The following is a 23727-nucleotide window of genomic DNA, read 5'->3' as shown; positions in this document are numbered from 1 at the left end:
TCTATGAATTGCGTTATTAAAATAAAATTCCCAAAAGTACCGAAAGAACCGGTACTGAAATTTGATTTCCTGTTTCTTTTTGATTGACCAAAGGACCGAAAACTCCCTATGCTTCCGTAATATCGTTTATGACCTTTAGGTATTCTTTCATCTCTCCATAGAGAGCTTGATTCTACATGAGTTTTTTACCATCTATACAATGGGGAGATTTCTAAAAAGCTCGTCGATATAGTTCCACCGTCACGTTGTTACCACAGTAGCCCTTTCTCCAGGACACGTTATTAATCTCATCACATGGTACTCAGTTTGCATCTATAGCTCGTTTTAGTATTAATTGCGTTATTAAAATAAAATTCATGAAAGTATCGAAAGAATTGGAACTGAATTTGATTTCCCGTTTCTTTTTGACTGACCCAGAACCGGAAATTACTGGTCCGTTCGGTGCCGGGATCAGACACATTAGGTTCTGAGTCCTAATGCGTTTATTATACTTAATAAATCTAAAACTATCACAAATATGTCACATTACATGACTGTATTTAAATGTTCGTAATGGTTACAATTATGTATTGCTATTATATATTGTGCAAAAGTTATTTGACATTCACGAGAAAATGGTATGGTAGAATCCGAAGAACAGTGTACAAGTTGTTTGTTGGATTTTATTTAATAAATTATGTATGTTATTTGCCTTAAAATGTCTATTACATATTGAAAATATGTAATACATTCAGACTTACTCTCTTAATTTTTAGGTTCAAGGGTTAGAAAATTTTACATACATGTTTGGCGACTTACATCAAAGTGTGTGTTTGTAAAATAACATACGTGTACGTAGGTATTTATTTACATTTTCCGTAAAAACTTGGATCCTTTATTTTTAATATTACACAGTGCAGAAATACACAAATAAGTATTACAAAAGAAAATATCTTTTTGTAATTTCTGTTTACCATCAATGTGTGTGATCTTTTTACAAAGTAAATTAAAATATTAGATTAAAAAAGTGATAAATTAAGATAGTCAAAACGTATTGCAAATTAAATAAATAATAGCCTTTATTCGTCATACAACGATGTCAGACAAAGTATAAAATGTCTTAATGAATTATGTTATAAATATTCACGAGGTTGCCACAATTTATGCATCACTCATTTTTTGTATAAAGTTATTATCTTGTATGTTATGTCTTATTTACATTTATTCATATTAATATATTAAAAACACTAGCGCATAACATAATAACAGATTAATATTTTAATGTATTCGTTGGTACTATTAAAATTGTTAAAAATGCTATTCCGATAGTGCGACGTAGAATTCTTGATATTTCGTCAGAATCATTGCAATCTTGCCACTAAATTCGGTTCTTCTGAATAAAATATAAGATTCGTGGCATCAATCACAAATCCGGTCGCTGGCAGCCCTCAGCGAGTTATTTTTATTTTCTTTTAGACATTGTCCATCTCTAATTGTCCGCCACCGTTCCGCTAACAAGTACCGGTTTTCAAATAACAAATTAGTCGACAAAGTTACTGTCGATCGTGAAGCGTGAAACTTAAATACTATTAAGTGTACTAATTTCATCAAATGCGTTTGTTTCATTTACATATATTATAACTAAACGATATTAAAAACGTGTTATATATTATTTGTATTTTTGCGAAAGGAATGTAAATTAAATTTTTGGTGTACCTAATAGTTTTATTAGACTAATAACTGCGCCCTATTTCGTTTTCGTTAACTCATTTATTTCGTTTTCGTATACTCATTACAATTTGTATATATATATATATATATATATATATATATATATATATATATATACACACAGTAAATGATCAACATTATCATTAATGCGTTTCTACTGAAAAAACTAATTTCTAAAACAATTTATTCATTTTGAAACAGAATAACATTGTATTTTTGTTAAGGTGCAAAAAAACTGTTTTTTATATATACATATATAAATATACAATGGCCTTTACGTAACCATTTTTGAATCAATGAAATCTTTTCAAATTCTATTTGCGTAAACCAATAAATAGTTCTAGAGATTTTTTTTTAAATAAATGGTTATAATAACTGTTTCTTTTTATAATTATTGTTTATTTTTTGTTGTCTAAAGCTATTAGAAAAAACTATTCGCTGTTGTAAAATGTTCAATTATATTTTTCTTGTGTTGAGATCCCAAAGACAGTATGAGCTCAGACCGGGGTGGCGACGGCGCATCGGAATAGGACAACATTCAGAAATTATTGCTTGTGTCCAAATATTGATGTTGTGTGTTTATTCTTTAAAACCGGACGCATCGCTACGGTATAGTATTTAAATGTATTCACAAACAAAGGGCGCGCAAGGGCCTGGCGCGAAGGGAGCCTCGCTGCCTCCACTACTATGTACCTAATTGAAATTTCCTACTCGGATTGACGGTGTTTGATACTTGATCGATTGTAAATGTTTGTTAACTTTCAAGACTTTTACGTCCGATTTTGAATGTAAATTTGTTTTATTCGTTATTTCCGTATTAGGTGTTGTTCTTTTTAATAGTACTCGTTAGTGTTTTTTGGGGTTTTGTATTGGTAACATTTAGGCAAAATGTAAAACCAAATTCAAATGAAAAAAATAATTAAAATAAGAATGTATTGTCACAGATTTTCTATGTCGCCATATTCAGTTTATTGAAATAATAATTTCCTTTTCTTGGTTTTCATATTGCTTTAGTATGGATGTGTACTATGGTCATCGACTTGTGAAACATCGACAAAAATAATACTTGGTATTGTGTTATGTTTAATATGTTTAATCTTTAAATAATTGAAAGTATCAAGACCTCCCACGCGGCGTAGAGCAGAAGGACCGGGCAACCTTTAAGTTTACTTATAATATTAAGATAAATATTTCACATGCCCATGTGAAACTGCTTTATGGTTGGAGAATATCACTTTTAAATCGTACTGTGTTCGAAGCTCGAATGTTTTAACGGCAATTAGATGCGTTTTACCCGCCCTTATTGTTAGCTACGCTTAGGCTCGCATTGATAGTGTGTCAATAGAGTGGCCGCCCGTCCTATTGTATCTCGTGTTCGTTTCGGGTTTACCTGTTAAAAATCTTCGTGAACTACTTTATTTTTGGGGGGCAAATAGACTACCTCAGGTTTTAAGAGGAAAGGCCAATACGCGCAGTCGGAGGTGGGAGAGACGCGCGCACGGTGGTCGCGTTTACTTGACACCTGATTTGTTTGCTCCAATGTCGCTGATCGGGTATTAGGAGTCTCGGACGTACACGGGGCGTGAATCTTTAAGTAGTATCGCCGTAGAGGCTCGGATTATTTCTGGATCGACACGGCCTCTAAATGGTTCTCGGACTTTCCTTTTGTGCGCTTATCACGATATTGTTGGAAGCTCTTTGAGACTGTTTGTTCGGAAACACAAACACTCGTTTTAAAGCGTCCAGTCGTGCATTCGCGCTGCAATATTCGATGCAGTTTCAGCTATGTTATTAAACGATCACCATCGACATCGCCGCCTTATCTCCACCTACGTTTATAAGTTTGTAACGAGAAAATCATAATTTAAAAGTAATAACGATTAAGCCGTTATCATCGCGAGAAATTTATTTTAGCGCTTACTAGCTCATTCCATCGAATAATACTCAGTTAGCAGTAAACAAAATTGAAACAAAGCGAATGTATTAAGCCGCGGAGCGATATTAAACCGAGATCGGAAGCCGGTGGCGCTACGCCCGCGCCTGCACCGCCGTATAATAATACGGGGCCAACTTTTCTCATTTTAATGTTGTTCCCTGGCAAAGTTTAAATATAAAAATATAATGATGCGGCACGCATTAGTGAGTCATTGAGTGCGTGCGTGCCTGCCGCGCGACTTTCAGCCCTCGCGTCGCGAATATAGAAGTTAAAAACAAACGGAAAATAAACTTTTCGAATAAAATAAAAATAACCCTCTTGGCGGCGAGGGTGGCGGCCCTCCCCAATAAAAAATATAATAACTTTTCTTTTTATTCGACGTAATGGCAACCGTTCGCTTCTAATGTAGCCATCTCGTTCGCTCACAGATTATTGTAATGGGGTGCGGAGTGGGAATGCGGGTCGCGGCGATGCGCTGCGAGCGTTTGCGAACGGTTGCGAATGGGCACGAACCCGGTACGCTCGCGGGTGCGACGCAACGACAAATTGCCTCGGTCAGAATTCGCGGCGGCCGCATCCCCAATCAGACCGTAACAATGTACCAATAGATCTCCACAATTATCCAATTGCCATTTAAATTCAATCAAATAGACCGTCGCGTAGGTCGTAATTTAAGTATACCTACATCTTAAATTACGATTTAGATAAACCGGATCGAATGTGTACCTGTATTGGTCGATTATTAATATGACTTAACCGCGGAGCATATGTCGACGTAGGCGTAAGCGAGCGTAACAATAAATATGACATATGTCGACACTTGTAGTCGCTCTCGCGTCGGTCGCACATACCTACAATGCGTTAGGGTGCGTACCACGCTGACCCTCAAAAGCTGTCCTTTATAAATACGATAACGGCTATTATCCCTTAACCTCAGGGCTGCAACTACATTAAGATTCAACCACTTAAATCGATTTCTTTATATAACGTCTTTTTTATCATGTTCTATATTACTGGTAGCTGCAAGCTTAGAATTTTTCAACTCCAAAAATAAAAGGGGGTGCATTACAAGTTAAAATGTATACTTATGTGTATTTGTCGGTCGGCTCCCAATTCGTCGTTTTTGATTTTGTTTTGCTATCGTTTGAAAAGTGATTTTATTGTGAGTATTCTACTAGTAGGTGTACTTCAAGGTAAAATGTCCTGCTATTTAAAGGACATCTATTTTTTTAGCAATCAAAACATATGCGCTAATTCAACAGGCTTGTATACAAAACATAGGTTGCATGTATTAAAGTACATTTCAATATTGTGCCGGAGATTCTGACACATTAAAAAAACTTTTTTTTTGTTTTATAACATCAAACAATGTGGCAACCAGTCTAAGATCTTAAATAATTAAATATTTATTGTTATGACAATATAATTATATAAAGTCAATATCGCATGACGGTGACAGCCCTACGAAAGACACAAGATGGGCGCATCTTACTCAAATAACAGCGCACATCCACGCTACAATAATAATAATCTATTGTTTCACTGTATAGCGATCGTATTTTTAAATCTAACTATAATAATAATTTCTATTCACTTTTCGGTCGAGTGAGTTGATCGTAATTTAAACAATTCGTATTTTCTTTTGCCCGATCGGCCGCAAATACTCGCACTTAACTTAATACAAGATCTGTCTTGTGTATTATTTATTATCGTACACTCAATTACCGATAAGGTAGACGAGGAATGTTTGCATACAATATTACAACGATATTGTATGCAAAATCAAAAGTTCCAATAGCGACCGACTAATTTAGGTCGGACGAACGAAGATGAGAAAATAATAAAATATGAGAGCTGCAGCAATAAAATGACTTTTTGTTTAGCGGCCATTATACTTTTATTATATTTAAATTTAAATGGAATCGTATTTTAGTTTCAATGTCACACGGCGCCGGTGCATCGTAAAACGATTGTTGCGGTGATGGAAATAGCGGCGACAGTCGCGCGATGCGCCGACGAGCGCTCGCGCAACGAACAATAGAAAAGAGGACGAAATGAAAAATCTGTTCACAATAACATAGCGTGTTTGAACTGTCCGTCTGTTTGTTTAGTTGGAAAGAAAAAAAAATAGCTGAGACATTTTGTTGGTAGATACCAACAGAATGTCTCAGCTAAATTTACACATAGGTAGGTACTGCCGAGCATATAAAATGTATTTACGTGTCAAAACGTAAAAACGACGGTCGTCTTTACGTTGAGAAGTATCGTACAGTTGGTCGGTCATCTATTTACTTCTGCAGTCTTCTACTTATCGTTTGTGGTATCCTTACTTCATAAAGTATAGGCATTTGTTTGATGTAGTTGTGATACAACGTCAAACTAGCCGATTGAAATCAATTTCCTTTTAATTAGTCACACCCAATAAAATTAGCAGTCGTTAGTTTAAGTGCGCGCTATACGACTACTTAAGATACTTGACTGATAGTTAAGTTGGTTTCGAGCGAAAACTCATTATTTTGTGTTTTTTTTTTTGTGTAGTACGACTTACGAGTATAGTACTTGTGAATGAACATCTTAAGATCAAACGATTTTAATACAAATTATTTTAAAAAATATTTCAACAGAGTAAATATTTATTTGAAAATAAGTAAGTCAGTTTACCGTCAAAGACGCAATATAAGTCGGTTTCTTACCCTAACGAGTCTTTTTTTAAAGTTACTGGTAAGTTTGTCACGATGTGATGCGATTCAGACATACTCATTTAAATTATTACACATTAGCTGTATATTTTCTATTTCTATGATTTTATATTTTATTTTTTATTTCATACAAACTACTCCCGACAACTTCGTATCGCAATTTTTTTAATGAACATATACAGTTCTTTTTACCTTTTTTTATATCATACAATTTCATACAAGTTCTTTGTCTCGACAATCGAACAAAAAAAAAAAAGAAAAAATTCCAAGAAATCGTTCTAAACTTATGCGCGTCCATATGTTTCGGCGATTTATTTATATTTCTATAGAACTGATTATTTATTAATTTAATGTACACGTGTATAGATAAGTTTCACAAATACAATTGTAACTAAGTATGAATGCACGACGTCCAAGGTAACTGCAAATTATTCAAAGTTTAGAGGCTAAAGTTCTGTAAAAAAACCCCACTTTAACAGAAATGATAGTCAAAGTTATTTAAATTTAAAACATCATGTGTATGTAGCAAGCTAACCTTGTAAACAAAGACATTTTCTTGAATCTTTTTTGTCTCAAAATGAAAACAACAAAATTTTTATCAAGTATCATTTTCGTTTAAACATGTAATATACTTTTTTTTTTTCGTTTTATTATAATAACATAATATGTAAATTAATTAATTAATAATTAATCATATAGCTGATTTGTCTGCTAGTAAAATTCCGATTTTCTGAAATCGAGTTAGACCCTAATTGCATCTCTAAGTCTAAACTTAAACTAAAACAGAATTTATTAGTCATTGAAACACATTAATTGTCATATTTGATTCATGTACACATAACACAGACATACTTAACTCAAATGGACAATAAATAGAACACAATTTAAGCGTATAAAATCATAAAAAAGATGTAGAAATATAATTAAAATTAGTGTAGAAAAAGAATACTTCTTTAATAGAAAAAGCACCAAGCGACAACCACAAGCAAAGTTTATTTATAATGCACATTCGTGTTTGCGTTATAGATTTATTGTAAAATAGTTTAGACAGACTAATAAACTAACAAAGGCAAACATTACTAATGCTCTCGAAGAAAAATAATTTCCATTTTATACAGTCTTAAAAATTCTATGTAGTTTGTAACCTCAAACACTTAGATCAATCTCTTATGTGTCTTTCCATCGTACATGACAATAGCGAAATTATTTGTGACATTTTTGCACTGATGAAAATCCAGAAATTAAAATTAATAATAATACTGATTTTAAAACGTAATGCGTAATCGTACCATTTTGTACTCGTAACCATATAACTTATAAGTTAATATGGTCAAGAATCGAGTTACATTCCTTAAAAATAGCGAAATAAAAATGGTGCATATTTTATTTATTTTTAATACAGAAAGTTGTAATAGTTGCATGAAAAGATAAGCTTATAAGTTAATATTGAATTGCATCGATTGAAGAATAAGTTATTTAGATTGACTATTAAAATGAAATTTATATTATTCTAAGGTAGGAAAGCATTTATTTTATTCGAATGTCATTTCTCAATACACATCGTTAACGGTTATTATGTCTCATCAATGAAATACAGTGAAGACTGAAGCTTCTTCTCATACTAAATATAGATCTTGCAAAGGCTTTCAGTAGTAAATAATGATAAATAAACGTAGTTACCCATCCGATAATAATCGTTTTTTATTATACGCTTTTTTTTTAATTTTTTTGGTCGTACCATCTCAGAATTCTTGTGGGCTCATGCACAACACTTTGCTGAAAAACATGACATAATCACATGCATAGTTTACGATTCTATAAAGGACAACAGACAGAAATTCATTTATATATATAATATATAGATATATGTTACTGTTATTTATAATAGGTAAAACTCTAAAAGAGGCAAGTAATACTTTACAGTTTCAAAAAGTACCGACTGCAATAAGTCTAGACTCAGTTATCAATCGGTTAAAATGTAGTTATCAAATTTATCTAACGCATTAGTTACTATAGAATACTAAATATAAAACGGAATCGCGGTACAAAACTAGCCGAGAACCGATCTCAATATTATATTAATAATATCAGGTTGTAACATATAAGTTATAACAGTCGTAATAAGCATTCTTGTGCTATCATTTGGAATGGACTATAATTGCTTGCGTGTGTATTATAACTTAAAATAATATGCCCTAATGCTCGGCCGACGCTAGCCATCATGTTATTAGCGTTATAAATAAATATACAATGTTTACCGGTCGATTTTGTTTGCAGATTTCTTCGTAATCGTGAAGGATTTAATGTTTTGACTTATTATAATTTTTGCTATATATTACTGTACTAAATTATCTAAACAATTAGGTAAGTTTCGTTTTGATAATTTAATTTTCAAAATTAGATTTGTCCTTTAAAGTTATGTATTAAATGTTTTCAATAGAATGTAATTTGGCGGGAAAATTTTGATTACATGTGTAGATTTGTCCTTTAAAGTTATGTATTAAATGTTTTCAATAGAATGTAATTTGACGGGCAAATTTTGATTACATTCGTATATTATGATGTTGCATTTAAATTCGCCTATTGCCGACATTTGTGTTACCTAAATTATGTTGGTACACTTGTTTTTATGAGGTAAATATTAAATTTGGATATTATGACTCAATGAAAGCAAAGCAAATTTCTCATTAGGACCGTTGATACGCCATAGTAATTCCTTTTGTAGAGAAAGTACTTACAATGCTGTTTTGAAATTACACATCGTATTTTGTAATTTGGTTTTGATATGTTCAACTTATTTCTTGTATAATAAAAGTAGGAACAATGTATATCTATAGAAGATATACAAATATTCGTGTTAATTAATTAATTAATTAATTATTTCTTTTATTATGTTTCATTAATATTTTATCTTCCGGCTGTAGGTATAGCAATAACAAATAAGATTGTTATTAATAAAAATGACAAAATTTTGTAAATATACAGAGATATTTGTATGTCTTTTTTTATTTTTATAATGTAATAAATAAAAAGAATATTAATAATCTGGTATACACCTAAATAAATTAATATTAAATATTTTTTTTTATCATGAAAGCGGTGAAAGTATTTAAAATATAACATATTTTATATTATTGTTATTCTACTATATATCGTTGAGATGTGTGCATAGTTGGTATTTTCTTACGTCGGTTTTTATGGTAAACTAGTGTCTAGTCACGTAGACATTCATAAGTTCACATTATTATTAACATTATTATTATTTTTTGTTCTAAAAAATGCTAATAACCCTCCGAAAGGCTTATAACCTCCATAATTACTATGTTTTGTTCTCGCTCCGATGGTTTCGGGGTTCGATATCGGCGAGGGTAATTTTTTTTTAACATTTACATGTGTTCTTAAATTTATTTTATTGTAATGTTATACGGAATCGATATTAATACATTTATGAAAGTACGAAAAGTTAAGTTAATAACTATTAAATCTTATAATATATTAAAATAATTATAAATATTTAATTGCTATTAAAATGTTCGTTTATTTTATATTATATTAAAAATAAAGTAAATTAACATTCTGCAGTAACCATTTGCAACATTGTGATATTAATAACATTTTATTTGCCTTGTGGCCGTCAGTCGGTACGTTGGCCCTCGTTCGGACAGAGAGTAAAAATATTGTAGTTATGACAAACGATACCGAGGGAAATTTATTTAATGAAAAAATATTTCAAACTAATTTAATAAAATTATATCCACTTAATATAAATGAATTTATGAATTTTAGAAACACGATATTAAAATCCTATTGATTTAATTAGGAATACATAATTTAAAAAAAAAAACAAGTGTCACACACGGAAGTGAAAATAAACTAAATTAAAAATCTTCGTTGTGATAATAATACCGTAAACAAAATTTATAAAAATATTATCAACCATAATTATCAACGTAGCGCATTCAGAAGAGCACTGGCTACCTTACTTACCACAATAGGAAACCACAACGTAAGGTTTTGGTTTACTCCTCAAAAAAATCTTCTAATGACAAAAAAGTTACAGGTAAATTAAATATGAAAGGATCACATGACGGTGCTGTGCCGTCCCACCTGTCGCCCGTTTAATCTTTGGCGATATTACACACATGAATCAATTTATTCGAGCAGCGCGCGACTGCATATTTTTCAATTACGTCAATTTAAAATAATACTTAATTCGCTATTGTGACTCATTGGGAGCATTGTGTCAGTCGGCGGACAAATAAAGCGGATTTCACATTGTGCCGCTCACAAAGCTTCTAGTTCAAAAGATTCGTCACACGGCCGCGAGTGACCGCGACTAGGCACGAACGTTTAAATTTTTACACACACGTTAATTGAATCACTCTTTGACCGATGTCTTTTTCGATTTGTTTGAATTATCTGTCCCGGTGCGATTTTCGAATTTGATATACAAGGCTTTGTTTGGCTTGATGAAATATTGCGTTTGTGTTTCTTAGTGTTTGTGGATTAGAATTACATGTCTAAGTTGATATGTTTTTGAAAAGTGTTTCTAAATTTACTAAATGAATTTTGGTAGTCATAGTTTATATTTAACCGGACATTAAATGAATTATTATGATACTTTACTTTTCACTATAAAATAAATATATATTAAAAAAGTCTACGTCTTTATATCGTCTTTGTATTCCTCTATGCTTAAAATGCACAAATTAATATATAAAATTCTTGTGTCGCGGTGTTAGTAGTTAAGCTCATCCGAAACGGCTTGACCGATTCTCATGTAATTTTGTGTGCATATTTGGTAGGTCTGAGAATCGAACAACATCTATTTTTCACCCCCCTAAATGTTAAGGGTAGTCTACCGGATTTTTTTAATTTTTAGATAAATTATTTATTTTTTATTTTATTATGGTTTGGCGTTGAAAAATACATACAACCCTAAATTTTCACCCTTCTACCACCAACCCCTATTTTTAAATAGCGTTTGCGGCAAGACAACGTTTGCCGAGTCAGCTAGTTAGATGATAAAATATATTAACACCAAAAAAAGTACCGTGGTACATCAACAGTCAACAGCGAGTGATCATTTGTGCAGGAACGTTATGCAACAACATTGCATGTAGGTACACTTCTACTACATTTAGGGCGTACGTAGTTGCTATTTTTTGGATTTGTTTATTGTATTTAATAACATAACAAAATATAACAAGATTATAGATAACAAAAAGCGTTAGTTCTTAAGAATATTTCATGTTGTAAAGCTACGTTTTGATTGTTTCCAAAAGTGCGTAACTTTTCGTTCAACGTTTCTTAAAGCGGTAACATAAAATTACAACAAAACTATTGTATAATGGATGTTGCCCAATAAAACTAGTTAACGTTATGCAAAAAGTAACTAAGGTATGATTACAAATTTTAGTATTACTAAATCAATATTAAAAACATAATTTTAAACAACTTACATATGACACATGTACTATCGTGACTACTATAATAATTTGAAATATCAAAGCAATGTCATTCAAATACTTGTGTTTCTCGCAAACGAAAAAATAACTGTTTTCAATAACATCTACAAGAACAACGTAGGTAGAAGAAAAAATAGTCAAGTAAATACCTGATCAAATTTAAATTGGACGACAGAACAAGCAGTAGCTTTCGATTAGAATAAAAATATAAGAGGTATAAAGAAAATAATTAAAAAGTAGTTACCTTACAAAATTATCTTGACACCTTTATTTTATTTACAATTATTATTTATAAAAATATATAATAATTATCGAATCATAATAATAATAGCAAACTGCAATAATAACAGTCATCACGTAGACACTGTATAGCCATAATACATAGACTATACATAAAAATCTTCCACTTTTTTTAACGTTACGGACGTTTTTTGCTGTGTGGTTACGGTAGTTAGAATATAGCCACCACCTCTCTTTCCGTGGGTGTCGTAAGAGCCGACTAAGGGATAAACACAGTTCCACTATCATCTTGGAACTTATAAAGCTTACCGATGGCGGGATAATCATCCAACTGCTGGCTTTGAAATACACAGGCCGAAGACGGGCAGCAGTGCCTTCGTTGTGACAAAGCCAGCCCTGCGGTCACCAACCCGCCTGCCCAGCGCGGTGACTAGGTATGGGCAAAACACATGAGTTCATGCCATTTTTGACGTTAACTTGTGGAGGCCTGTTTCTAGCAGTGGACTGTATTAGGCTGAAGTGATGAACGTTTACTGCCGACTAAGGTACCCCTCCTTAACGCCCCATAAGAAACTTCGTTCCAAAAAATCATCATCATCAATCATCAATTTGGAAGTCGGTAAATAAAAGAAGATTTTTATGATCCTACATGGATCCTAATACCTACATGGATTTATATCAACATCTACCTATACTCAAACAAATTTTATAAAAATATGTTTAGCTCAATGGAGTTTTAGACAACATTAGTTTGTTTATTATTATTGAAATAACAGATGCTGCAGCTTCGCACATATCAAATTATACCGTGCGCGAATCGATGTAACATACTGACTACATGTTTTAAATATGTAAATACATAGAATATGAAAATGTAAGGATTAAATTTCAACACATACATATACATTTTGAATATAACGTATACGCTTAGAACTTATACTCATATAATAAGTCTGAAGTATACTGTCTTATTATTTAAAAAAAGATTTTTTGTTAATAGAGTTTATACTTTCCAATTTTCTTTACACTTATATTTGAAGCTCTGTCTTGAATGAATGAATGAAAAAGAATGAATGAAATCTATATCTTGGTTACAAAATATATATACAATAAACAATACACGCTTAAGAGAATTTGTGTAAAAGAAGAGATGTGAAGACGGTAGAATAAAAGTATAGCAATATCTAACTACCTCACACAAACGACAAAGCCAGCCCTGGTGAGTATGGGCAACGCATATGAGTTCACGCCTTTTTTGGCGCGAACTTGTGGAGGCCTATGTCCAGCAGTGGACTGCGATAGGTTGCAATGATGATAATGATGATGATGACTACCTCCTGAGGTAGCAAATATTTAAACGGACGACAGAAAATCCTAGATGATGTTGTCATCATATAAAGTTCTGTCAAGTAAACATTGTTACCGTATCACACGATTATGATACAATCACATTAATAAAAATACAATAGGTATTTTTATTGTTGTCAATAGATATTCAGATATACGGTGTCCTAATATTGAAGGTTTCAGAATCGCGTTATTTTCAAGAATTTTCATGTTTTGATACGATCATCGATCTTTCGTAACAGCTTTTTAGCCGACTTTAAAAAAGGACGAGATTCTCAACTTGATTGAATTTTTAATGTATGTTACCGCAGAACTTTATACTGAATGGTCTGATTTCTTTTAATCGAAAGGTAGTGCTTGACGTGGGTCCCATTTAAATTTATACGAGATCTGACCAGTACATTTCGAGTTGTGTCTAATAACACGCATTTACTTAACGAATTTTTGTCGTTGTATTACTTTTCGATGTAATTAAAGTTGCCTTTCTTTCGTTTGCGACCAATACAATCATTGTTCGTTCGTCGTGTAGAATTAAATTGTTATGGAATTAGAACAGTAGCGAATCTTTATTACCTACACAACTAAATCTTTGTTCACCGAATTACATATTTGTTGTAAGTACACTTTATTAATAATAGATTTCGAGATCTGACGAGTACTTTTTTATTTATCTCTAACAATGCTTACTTACTTGACTATTCTTTTTCGACAAACGTTGTATCAATGTCGACGAAATTGAAGTTGCGAGCAAGCACAATTACTTATACCTGTATAATGTATTATTTAATTGTAAATGTGTTAGATCATGTGAGTAAATATCGTGATAAATTCAATAAGTCCAAGATTACGCGTGCAGCCGACATTAGTACAGAGGTAATAAAAATCTCAATTCTTTAATTAACTCAAATTAAATAATGTTTCCAAGTAACCAATGAGCTGTAGACGGTTCGAGATGTGTTAGTGTCTTCATGTGCTCTTTTTCTGGTTTAATTATATTTTTATTACAAGGAATATTTGTTTGTTTATAAGGTATAAATTCTAAATTCATATAACTTTGTAAAACTAATGTAGAATGTGTTAGCTATAAATACCCTGAAGTAAAGTGAAAGAAGTGTAACCGAGTGGGTTAAATTATGAAAGAAACGAACAATTTTATGCATTGATTATTTTTTAAAATATTAATTATTACTTTTCAAACAAGACTTTTCTGTTTGAATACGTTTCTCAAAAATAACTAAACTTATTTCAAAGACATTTAATGTATCAAAACTATACAGATCACTACTTATATCAAGTAATGTCACTGTAACTCATAAGCGAAGCCGTAACCATTAAACTCGAACGCGGGGCAAGCCGCGCGGGTCGACTAGTTATTTAACATAGGTTTTATTTACATATTTTTCGGTTCGATTCTAAAAATAACCAATTTTAGTGGTCCTTGCCTATTGTGAAACTCGTACTTATGCGATGGTTTTTTATTATCATATATTACAATAATTCTGTCTGTGCTCGTGTCATAAAAAATGGGTGAAGCTTAGACCTCGATAGGAAGGTCACCTATTAAAATCCGACCATATTTTTTCTAGCGCTAAATTTGCCTGTATAATTTGAATAGTTTTCATCACCTATCTTCGTGACTTCTTTGTTATTTCTCTTCAATGTTATGTAAAATTTAAAAATTCTTGGCAAAATTTTTGTACTAATGAAACCCATTACATTTAATTAATAATATGTACTAAGGAAGTGTGAATTGCGTAGTTCTTGATTTGTTGGCTGTGTATTGCAACTCTCCGTCGAATTGTGTCGTTCACTACACACGATACACGGTCTGCTTTTTAGAGATCCTTGTAACCCATAACTACGATCCGCTATTTTTGAAATATATAGAAATTTTCCTTAGAACGTCCATTATTAAAGTAATAAGAAATATTATTGTTAAACAATTAAGGAAGTAATAATCCAAGATGCGGTTTTTCTGTTTTTTTTTTTGTCTTTATTCATCAAAGATTGTGGTTATTTTCGGTAATTTTTAAGGCAATTTTTTATTGATTAAAATCAATATATAGGTTACAGAGAGTTTTAATGTTTTTAGTGATACCTATCTTTCTCTCCTGTCCCGGTTTACGTTTAAAGTGGTTTCGCTGGCCAGCGTGTTTTCAGCTGACGCGTATTGTATGTGTATTTGGTTTATATACGTCGCTTAACTTTAATTATCCAATTTGTATTCAAGTTGCAGTGAAGAGTGGTTCTGTATTATTTATCGCGCGAATTAAGGACGTGAATACAATGTTTTGTTTCGACGCTCTCTAGTTTCTTATATATATTAAAATTAGTTTGACAGTACGGTTTATATTATTGTTTTGTAGTTATGACGTTGATTCAATGATGTTTTAAAATGTTTTTTATTTATTTATTTATTTATTGTTGTTTAAATTTTAACTAGAAAAGGTAAGTAAATATAGTATAATCATCATCATTTCAGCCTAATACAGTCCACTGCTGGAAATAAAAAATGGCGTGAACTCATGTGTTTTGCTCCCAATATAATATATACATAAATAAATATCATAATTTTTACTGTATACATTTCAAAATTATGACAGTGCATTAAAAATTTGTCCGCGCATAAAAGTTAAAAGTCTTTAGGTGCAAACGTTTGAGAACCACTGACCAAATTAATAATTAATCTAGAATTATTAAAGCGTACTTACAATAAATATGTAATTCAGTGAACAAAGCTTTAGTTGTGTAGGTAAGAAAGGTTCGCTGTAGGTAACATACAAAAAAAAAAATTACAGTCGCATCGAGAATGTCCTCTCTTTCTTAAAGTCGCTTAAAAAGTTGCTATAACTATCGATGATCATATCAAAACACGGCAGTCATTGAAAATAATGCCATTCTGAAACCTTGAATATTAGGACACCGTATATCTGAATATCTGTCAATAACAATGTAAATTTCATGTAAAAATCGCAGCACGTGTGAGATTTTATCGAGGTTTTTTTGGTTTATATTTACGGTTTCCTTTTAAGCGTCTCTGAATTTTGCTTTACATATCGACTACCTACTTTTGTGTAGATATTTATATCGTTACGTAATGATTGTCTGTGTACATCTTATATATATGGAAATGAAAGTTTGTTTGTTGTCCTTTATAGAATCGTAAACTATGCATGTGTTCATGTTCATCAGCAAAGTGTTGTTACATGAGCCTTCAATGGTTTCTGAGTTGGTACGATAAAAAAAAATGTAGCAATGCGCGTAGGGTACGGCTATAATATAATATATATAGATGTAACGCTCATGAAGTGTACAAAAATTGGCGGATTATTATTATTATAATATTATTATTATATAGGTACGTATTAAAAAATAATAATATTCTAAAAAAAATGTTAACACGTTTATGTGTACAGTCGAAAGGTGAAGCGAATGCACTGCATAAAAAATAGATAATTTTCCTTTTTTGCTCAGTCGTGTAATACAATATTAAAACTAAGTGTGCCGGTGTGTTATGTACAATCATAAAGTAGGTACATAATAGATTATGTAAATGCAGTTGTATTTATGCAAATATAATAAATTTTATTTGTTTGTGTTTTACCACGCTACCATGTGTTTTAAAAAATATATTTATTATATTATGGATCCTATTTATATTAAGATTATAATTTTTTTTTAGGCTAAATACGTCACGCTGTGACTCATAGGATCGAAACGGTAACCTTAAATGTCAATTAATCTGACATGTAAGTAGCAATCATTAGCAATCGTGTTTATTCTTTAACAAATTTCTAATATTATAGTTGAAAGACTCGTAATGAACATATCTGACATAAATCTAAAATACTACTGAATTTTATAACCCTAATTTAGATATTAGGTATTTTTAAAAGTATGAAAAGTTGTCACAATTCATTAAATTGTATGTATGTATATTATTCTTATTATTGTTCTTGAATGTCCAGGATCTTAATTGTTGATTTAAAGAAAAAAAAAACAAGTAATGTATGAAAAAAAATTATAAATCACGATTACACATCACTAGTGTTGATTGAACGAAATTACCTTTGTCAATACTTATTATGCGAAGACGAAACGAAAGTGTACCTTAAATGTTAAGACATAAAGGTGTGACTCCCTTGACAGTTTAGTTACCTACGAGTGTCAATGCACTCATACATATTAAAATCTATTTGCACTCATCTGTTGCACTTCGCTTTATTAAATGTTTTATACTTAAGTTTCTTTTTAACTTCAATCATACTTAATAAAGATTTCGCATTGTATAGGGGTATTACTTTATTTATTGTAATTTTCTTTCATTTTATTTAGCAGTCGGGATTGTTGACTTCTTGGCGTAGTGTTTTTAGCCTATTTATTAACTTTGAATAAATGGGATTTATTATTTACTTAAATAACAATAAAGAACTATTCAGATACGGCAATGAAATTGTCGTGTCACCAGACGCTGCTTCACGTGCTCGGCCTGTGTAGTGTAGTGTGTGTGTGTAAAAAAATATATTAATGAAGAATAATTATCAGAATAATATACATCCATTAATAATGTCACGTTCAAAAGAGGGAACGAGGTCGGAAAAACACGAAATATCACAAGGAAATGTAATGATATATCACGTGTATTAACTTTCGTTATATGCGCGATTTCTAAATAAAACAAAAAAAAAAACAACAACAAACACTCTGCAACCTTGAAGTCTAAGTTTAAGTCTGTAAATTTGTATTACGATGCTTAATTTACTAAAATTGTATCAGATTATACCTGCATTTAAAAATAATATTCTGAAAATTTGAAAATACATTGCACAAAAAATACACATGACTAACATATCACCGAGGAATTAATGGACCTAATGATAGTAATAAAAACATCTCACACTCAACAGCCTCTACTACACATGAAAACCCAATCATAACAAGCATATGTACGGCCTACCCAAACATTTGCATTGAGCAGAAATCAAACTTGCGACCGATAGTATTTATCTAATAACCACTACACTAGATGTTACTATTGTTAAATGCTCATTTCTAAAACCATCACACCATCACATTATCCTATTTGCCCTTAAGTAGTCATTCAAGTACCCTAATACTGAGATCAGCTTGTATCCTTGGAAAACGATTATGTAATAAATAATTAATGTTAAATATATCGTTATAATATGTACATATGTAAAAGTAATATTAGTACAACTGATTTATACATATCAAATTATGGTATATTTATAGCATTGTGACTAGCTCATTGGCATAGTTTGCAGTGACTCTGCTTTCTACACCGGTGGTTGTGGGTTGCGCTTTCCGAGTCTCGGTTAAATGTATGTAATTATTTATATGTGCATACTCCAAAATATGTAGCAATATTCGTCGGTCGTTTCCTATGACATACTCATTAAATTACCTCTTAGGAACAGACGATCGTGTGTGTAGGTAAGTGTGTTAAAAAGATTTTTATTTAATTGAAATTAAATGAAAACATTTAATTAAAAATTAACGAAAGTCAAAAAAATAATGTCATTTAAAAACAAAAATACAAATAAATTAAAAAAAAACTCGACAATAATAAAAGAAAGTTAAGGCAGCAAATAAAATCAGACAATAAAATAAAAAATATAAACATTGTTAAACTGTTACTATATTCATGATTTAACATAATGATAAAATTGTAATGTATGACCTCTGAGCTCTGTCTCTGTAAGCTTTCTTCTCTCACTCTTCTCTGTAAGTTGGTAATACATATGTCTGCATTAGCTCACGTTGTTATCATAAAAATACTAAACGATCCAACTACTTCGTATTTCGTTGTGTACATTTAAACGTTAATACTTACTAGTAATTGGTTTGGTGACAATGAGGCAATCAAATTTACCTAGCTAGACGAATTTTTCATTTTTTTAAACCTTCTAATGTCCTATATATTTTTAAAAAAAAATTTTGGAAATGTTTAATTAACTGTCTTTTTTAACCTTTATATAGTATACTCGTAATAGGTATAAATAATTTTAATTTCAAATTTCCTAATTAAAATAATTATATAAATCTTAGTAAACGAAATTACAAAAAAAAAAAAAAAATTACAGATAATATTACTATCATTGTAATAAAGTAAAAATAAGTACAAAAATAAACGTTAAATGTCATAGTAATAGCACACGAAAGATATGTTGAAAGTCACTAAAATTACAAAAAAAAACCAGACTAAACAACCGGAATGTATATTTTAAGACGAGATATTATTTTATTTTACAATTTATACAGCACGGCAATCATTTAATGAAATTAGCGTAGATTGTAAGTATAGACTACGTGGTGAGCAAAGCAAAACTGCGGTTTTTAATTGCTTTTCAACGAGATGAAATTGTGAATATTTATTGGACCTGTATAATTTAAAGATATGCATACATTATGCCGCGAATTAAATGTAGCATTCGAAGGTACATTCGCCGTCTTTATTATCGAGTGGTAATAACAAACAGCTGATCAGTAATGCCATATTTAATGAAGGTTTTGTCTTACAAAGTAACAATTTAACTGATCATCAATACAGATTATTCTTTAAATTTTTTGTTCTTCTTTTGGGGTACCTCGAATGAGTATTTTTTGGGCAGCTTACGAATTTAAAACAATGGGCTTAAATAAAATCAAGTCAATAATATTATTGCATATCAAAATGTTATTTATAAAAAAGGTCGTATAAGTTTTCTTAAAAAATACTATGAATAATCTAATTTATATGATATACAAGTAACATTTAGAATACAATCTTCTGAACAAAGTAGCTGTTTACTGTTACTTGTCTTGTAGCCTTTACAGAAAATTATTAAATATTGTTCTATTGTTTGTGTGAGAAGAAATGACGAAAGTAGACACGATGGTCCGTTCCGTCCAAAATGAATACGTTAATGAATTATATGGTTTTAAAAATCTATTATCAACATGTATGTGTACATGTAAACGGTATTTACGAGTACAAATCACTTTAAACAACATGTATTCTTGACATATATAAAACGATCTCAATTACTGACTCTATCATTTTAAGAACATTACTACATAACTGAAGGTATATGTAGATTGTAAATGAAATAACAAAAATTACAGTCATCAGGACTAATAGCTAATAGGCTCAATATTAGATGAATGTAGCATAGCAAAAGTTAAAGCAAAATTTTGAAGTGTTCTAACATTAATCGTAATCGAAACTCATCTCTACACATACACTGATCGACTTACACAAAAAGTATTTCTAATCAGTGTGATGCACATGATAAATTCACGTGACTCTTTTTCTTCTTTCATTTCATTTTTTTTTTAACAAAAAAGATTGCATTCGATTCAGGCTAATTAAAAAAGCATGTCTGACGCTCCCTTTCCGATTCAATTTGTGAATTCATCAACTAAAATCGAGCTGTGTAAAACAGATGTTTAAAACATACATTCTGGAACAGTATTTGATTATAATTTACAATTCAATAATTTAATTTATTGTTTATTTGCTAAATAAATAAATATAACTTATTTTTAAATGATTGTCTCTTTCGATGTATAATACGATGTATGTAACCGCTCTCGTAAACTTTCAAAGCGGAAATGCAATTTTTATTTTTACTGCTAACCCATCGATTTTGTTTCAAAAAAGTAACTTTCATATGAACTCATGACTCCGACGATCGACAATCTACGTAAGGTTGCCGGTGTAGGCTGGATGAGGATTGCGGAAAACCGGGATGTCTGGCGCGAACTTGGGGAGGCCTATATCCAGCAGTGGACTGCAATAGGCTGAACTGACTGACTGACTTACATAGCTCTGTCTGTCGTTTTATTCGCTTGACACGGACAAACTGAAAATATTTTTTGTTGCCTCTAGCTCAATATCGATTATTATTTTACATAGATTAATCATTTGAAATATGTTCGTACCTTCTGGGCTGTCTAATAATTAGTTATTTATAAAAATAAAATGGTTTTAATTCAAAATAATTGAAAACGTATATTTTATAATCTTTATTAAGAATGTTTTGAGTTTCTTTCGGATTGTTAGATTTATAGTAGTCAGTTTCTTTGAATGAATACGTTACAAATTAATATTGAACTTTATATAGGTACCGGCTTGTATATGAAATAAAGCATTATTATTTTCCGACCGACTGCACTTTATACAATTTATATATATATATATATAATATATTTTTAAGTATAATGTTAAATACTCTTATAAGAGAATATAATTGCAATTATTTTCACTTACTTATGATGTAAATTATACATTATATGTGCATATATTTTAATTAATTTTAACGGTAACTAAACATGTTTCTAAGTGTTATTTAGTCTGTTTTTGATGTTTTTGTATTAAGAAACGTATGAATTTACTTCTATATTACGTAAATAAATAATGAATTAGAGTACGAAATGTGTGGTTGTAATATTTTCGTAAGTATCTTGTAACTAAATATATATTAATGATGAACGGTAAGAATCTTTAACTTAACTTACAAATTAGATTATTTAATCGATGAAAGAAATTCTACTTGTAATGTTACTTATTTGCTACTTAAAGTATTGAAATCCGACTAAATATATTTTCGTCTGATGTAAGTTAAACGAAGTTATGTTAAAAGGAATGACATAATAAATGAGGCATTACTTATTTAAATTGATTTCCAACAGTCGAAGGAGTCGAGGGTAACAAATCACATAAAATATCAAGAAGTACCTATATAATTCGAATCATGACACGTTTTATATCGTGTTAGTCGCCTAAAAACATTAAAGTAGTTCACATGCTTAATAATTTAATAAATAAAAGCCGAATGTCGTATTTATTAACCTAATTTGATGAATTAATACGAAAGTAGTACCAGAAATAATTAAAAAAGTTTAACAACAGTAATTAATATCTAATATTACGTAGTAATTAAATTAAAACGATGTTTCAATTAAAGTTTTAGTTGCGTATTAGTTGTGTCGTATTACAAAAAAAACATGTATAATAATAATGGACAAACACGTATAAGTATGCTTTATACAAAGCGTGTTTCGAAAGCAAGAGCCATCGGTCAAAACTATTGATAGGTATACCTATAATTATGCCGAGGTGCATAGATAATGTAACTCAATAGCAGGCTGACTTATATTTGATACAAAATATTCGAGGTATTTTTAAAATAAACTTATCACCCAGCTACATTTATCCATCAATTATATAAATTTGAAATAAAATATATTATTTCACAGCAGGTAAACTAATTTATTATCAAAACCAACATTACAAATATTTCGAAAAATAACATCAATAATTGTTTGTATTTTTTTCTTGGATATTAGACAAAAAAAAAATAAATATTTTGTACACAAATGAACTAATTTCATTTATACTGATCGCATAGCAAATGAGCTTTTCTTGCAGCATGTTTCGTATTAGCATATCGTAACTTACTGGAAATAAAATACTTAAAATTTCAATTAACACGCTCAGCAAATATATATGTTTTTGTATAGCATTATTTCTCATAGATGTTACGGACTAAGAAATAAGTAGCGTTTTAAATAATGCTTAGGGCAAAATACATAACTACATATTTATATAATTCGAACTTCCTAATCACATTGTCTCGACATTGAGAATATCGCCATTGAAAAGAATTCAATAATATTTTAGAAAATTAGAAGTTTCTCAAAAGATGTAAATAATTCAGTAAAATTCAGTAATATTAATTAAATACAATATTTTTCAATAGAAATGGGTTATGGTGTTTGTTTTGGAAAATCTTATGGGCTCGCGTCATCGTCATCCTCATGACTGGCGTACGCGCAGCAGCCGTGTGCTGTGCGCGTTAGACACTTTTTGGATTGGTGATATTACGTGCGTTCGTCACTGACATGCTTATAGCAGTATATCTGTAGCTACAGCTGACGTATGGGAAATAAGAAAAATATCACCTGAAATATATTTTATTTTATTCATAATGTCATAAGATGCCAGTTCAGTCTACTGGACACATAATTGTGTGTCTTTTGTACTATATTGTTTTAGTGTTTAAGCCAGAAGACTAGGTTGCCGCAGACATAGTTAGAGACATAGACAGAAATGCTTAGATAGATCTTTCGTACCTACTGTATTGTTTTACTATACTCTGCTAACAGAAGACCCAATCTACTACAGGTTTTATGAAGGTAATATTCAGCTGTCTCTCGTACTGTATAATATTTTCACGCCAGAATACTCCAGAAAATCCAGACTACTGGAGACATTATTAAGGGTTTTGTTCAGGTATCTTTCGTTCTGTATTATTTTACTAGA

General features: G+C 30.8%; 1 protein-coding gene across 1 annotated transcript in view; it reads left to right on the top strand.

Annotated features, from left to right (window-relative positions):
- LOC123668503 (protein bric-a-brac 1-like) overlaps positions 1–23305 on the top strand; it is a 62319-nt gene extending 39014 nt beyond the window's left edge. Inside the window, exon 2 of the mRNA XM_045602238.1 lies at positions 23165–23305. Within this exon, the coding sequence (XP_045458194.1) occupies positions 23165–23305 (141 nt within the window). The remainder of the gene's footprint in view (positions 1–23164) is intronic.
- Positions 23306–23727: the final 422 nt, after the last annotated feature.

The sequence above is a fragment of the Melitaea cinxia genome, chromosome Z, assembly GCF_905220565.1.
Source record: "Melitaea cinxia chromosome Z, ilMelCinx1.1, whole genome shotgun sequence".
Classification (NCBI taxonomy): Eukaryota; Metazoa; Arthropoda; class Insecta; order Lepidoptera; family Nymphalidae; genus Melitaea; species Melitaea cinxia.
The sequence above is the reverse complement of the archived record's forward strand: the minus strand, read 5'-3'. Positions and strand labels throughout refer to the sequence as shown.